The sequence below is a fragment of the Formica exsecta genome, unplaced genomic scaffold, assembly GCF_003651465.1.
Source record: "Formica exsecta isolate Colony F162 unplaced genomic scaffold, ASM365146v1 scaffold20, whole genome shotgun sequence".
Lineage (NCBI taxonomy): Eukaryota > Metazoa > Arthropoda > Insecta > Hymenoptera > Formicidae > Formica > Formica exsecta.
In genome coordinates this window covers 815,946-819,636 of record NW_021849298.1, presented here as the reverse complement: position 1 = coordinate 819,636, position 3,691 = coordinate 815,946, and the positions used below count along the sequence as shown (strand labels likewise).

The 3,691-nt window shown below is 35.4% G+C and overlaps 1 protein-coding gene across 1 annotated transcript in view; it reads right to left on the bottom strand.

Moving 5' to 3' along the window:
• Nucleotides 1–3,293, bottom strand: part of LOC115234566 (anosmin-1) — a 21,562-nt gene extending 18,269 nt beyond the window's left edge. The window contains exon 1 of the mRNA XM_029805740.1: nt 3,218–3,293. Within this exon, the coding sequence (XP_029661600.1) occupies nt 3,218–3,293 (76 nt within the window). The remainder of the gene's footprint in view (nt 1–3,217) is intronic.
• Between the last annotated feature and the right edge of the window lie 398 nt (nt 3,294–3,691).

Sequence of the window (3,691 nt, the reverse complement as noted above, 5' to 3'; positions counted from 1 at the left end):
ATATGTAGCGTTTATTTATCGGCACTTGCACTTTCTCAACACGTTCACATTTCTGTTTGCTATCGGCATTACTCCCACGACGGTAGTTGTGAAGGAGCGCGATACGTATGTGTATGCCGTTAATGTATACTACTTGCTGGGTTAGTTCCGAGCATCATTTAGTTCATCTCAAGAATTCATTTTTTTTTTTTTTTTTTTATTCCCGGCTCACCAAGAGAACGAGCTATCCACCGCTGCTATTCGCGCGGCTCTCGGAGATTGTTTCTCTCTTTTAGCACAAAAGTATACGATTCATACGGTCGCGTACTCGTTCGCCCGTTCGCTCGATCGCGGTCGCAATCGCGGGATATGTGCTACCTGCGCCGATTCCACGCGCCTCCTCGGAATTCCGAATGGGGCTTGTCGACAAGAAGGTAGGAGGCGATCGCGTCCGCTTTTTCGCCGTTCACGTAAATGCAGAGACCGGAATGATACGACAGAGAACCACGTGAAAGATGCACGGACACCGGCGACGATCGCGATCGATCATGTCCGTATGAATAAGCGGGAAAGCAAGTAAGAAATAAGATCTGCGAGTCGATTTCCTTGTGCGGATATCGCTGAAAAAAAAAAAAAAAATGCGAAAATCTATATTATATTATTATACTATTATAACCGAAATATTATATTAAGAAAATTAAAATGCATTATAACTATAGGTTTTATCATGGTTTTTTTCTATATATTTATAAAATTGTTATATATTTATAACAATTTTATATTATTTTCTCAATTTTCCAAATTTGCCTATAGTTAACACTAACTGAATATTAATATATGATCGATTCGTGTTACGACATCGCTCGTCAAAGAGAACCGCGTTTGTCGGTGACTTTAATGCCTTCTCTCACCGAGAAGGACGTACTCGTCCTGAAAGGCTGAGAAAGAGTCGGTTACCAGCGACAACGAACGTCAGGGAGACATGACGACCCTTTAATTTTTTGCCAGCTGTCAATTCGCGCGTTTAATGGCCCGACTTCGGCTAGTTAATTAACGCAGACCTCTTGAAAGTGTGTTCAAGCACTCACGCTTTATTCTAACGCGCGAGTATATTCCCGTTGATTATTAACATTATTCCAAGTAGCAAGCTGACATCAAATGACATCTTAATAACGTCTTAATGACGTTTCTAACATCAATAATACGTCATTAAAATGTCATTTAACGTCACCTTGCTACTTGGGATTATACTTCTCATTAGAAAAGTATAATATTGTTGTCAATTTTGCTTCATCAGAAAAAAAATTTATTATTTGAATCCTGAACAAATTAACACTGTGAATTTAAACAAGATTAATTTAACGCCAATTTGTTGTTACAAAAAAAGATTCATAGGTGAATCAAAAAAAAGGAACAGAGAAAGAGAGAGAGAAGCAATTTGATCCGCATAATATACTTTATATTATGCTAAATCTAATTTTGAATTTTATTTACTTTGCATGCAAAACATGCATTCTTCTCACGAACTGAAAATTAAATTGATATATTTAGTAGTAAAAATGTGAAAGTAATGAGTAACAGGGTCATCTGCCTAATTATTTTCATCACTCTCTGTTTAATTTATATTATATAATTTCTAGAATTTCAACATCGTGTAAAAAAAGAATAGTTCAGCATAATCGAGGATTGAGCGATTGTTAAATCGACATACAACATTTCTCTGATTTCGATAAACTGATTAATTTTTACTTTTTTCTACAAAATTCTTCCTTTATTATTATTATTATTATTATTTTAATTCTCATTAGCATCTTGCATAAACGATTGAAATAGAAATTTATAACTCATGTATTTATTCCTTAATACCAGCTGGATTTATTCTACGTCTCTAATCTTACCGATAATTCCTGTCTCAACGTTCTTCTCGCTCATTATGCTTATCTCAATGTATTTCGCGGGAAAGTACGCTATGCGTTTTGGAATGCGCACATCACCCGATACCCCCGAGATATTAGCCTTGCCGCTTTGCAAATATTATACGCTAACATGGTAAAAGTGCTACTAATTTAAGAAATTAATCGTATAATATTCTTTCTTCTCATTTTCACATTATTTCGAAACGTTATGAAAGAGATTCTTATTATTATCGATTTGAAATTGAAAAATGTTTGTATTTGATTCACTTATATTTTTATACATTCTACAAATTTAAAATTTTTTTAAATTTTTACACGTGTTTTAAATGCAATAATTTTGCAAAATTACAATAAATACTTGTGTGTGTACTTAAGCTTGCTTAATATTTCTTGCCAGATTACTGTAAAACTTTAAATTTTACATTTACATTGAATATATCTCAAAGGGATTCTCTGAATTTAATTAAATTTTAAATTAATTTGACAACTTGACTGTTTCTTGAAATGTTTGACGACAGCTTTAATCTCTGTGCAATTTACTTTGATCATAATCTTCGAATTTCAGTAATAAGGGAATACTTCAAGGGTTCGAATGTGCTACTCTGGGAAGCTTTGAGTTAAAACGGTACTTTGGCAAGACCGGAGTCTGTAAGTGGTTCTCGTCAATCCACTTTAGCTTTTTCACTTGAATACGCGAAATGTCTTATTTCATATCATGATGCATTATTTTTAGAATTCTTCTCTCGTATATATACTAGAGAGAAAGAGAGAGCTTTTTTTTCTTCTTTTTAAAAAACTATTTATGTCTCAAAATTTTGCAGTAAAAAGATTGTAATTAAAATTGATTTCAAATTATTATTGTAATTAATTTATTATTTGAATTAAATTTATCATTTTTAAATTAACTATTATTAAAACTAAAAGTTTCTGACATATGCCGTATATAAATTTAAAAAAACATTTATCAAAAATATGAGATGCAAATCATATACGTATCACGTATATCACGTTTAACGAGAAAGTTAATTAGATAGAAATGTCAATTGCGGAGCTATATTTTTTTCTTAATCAACAACAATTTTAATCTCTAAACGTTTTAATACGTAGATGTAGACTTTTTTTAATACATATATCTACAATAGTATAATGTTAATTATATAAATTAATACATATAAGAAATATGTTAATGCAAATATTATCTTCGTAGACAATAAAGTATGCAAAGCGATTGACATTTTTATTCTAATTCTTCCTTGACTGGTTAATGTCATCTCGTGGATATATGTCTCTTATTCATTACGTCCCCACATCCCCATACGTACTTTCGAGGGTGACCGGTTGCTGCCTCCGCCTTCTCTTCGCGGCTACAGCTGACGTTGAATTGCCGGCGTGCGGCATCGGATCGCAAAATGATTATCCGGGAGCGACTTGCTCGACCGTGAATCTTATCACGCGGATTTCTGTCCACGGGGTGAATGAGCGCCAAGGATCTCTCTTCGGATCAGGGCGCTTCTCGTTTCACCGCGAACGACGCGTCGTCCTTACTAAAGGAGACACGACCGGTGGTACATGGCGCCGGACTGTCAGGCTTGCTCGCCAATTGATAACGGCTGCGTTGCGTGGGACGTTATCTATCTCTGGGTTTCCGCCGACCACACAGCCACGGCAACAATCCGCAACAAGACTAAACCCGTAAGACCGAGCCGAAGCGTTCGAACTGAGATCGGGCTTACTTTCTTGTGCAGGCTGATCCTCCTCTCCTTCTGCTCTCTCGCCCTCCTGGCGCACTCTTCTCC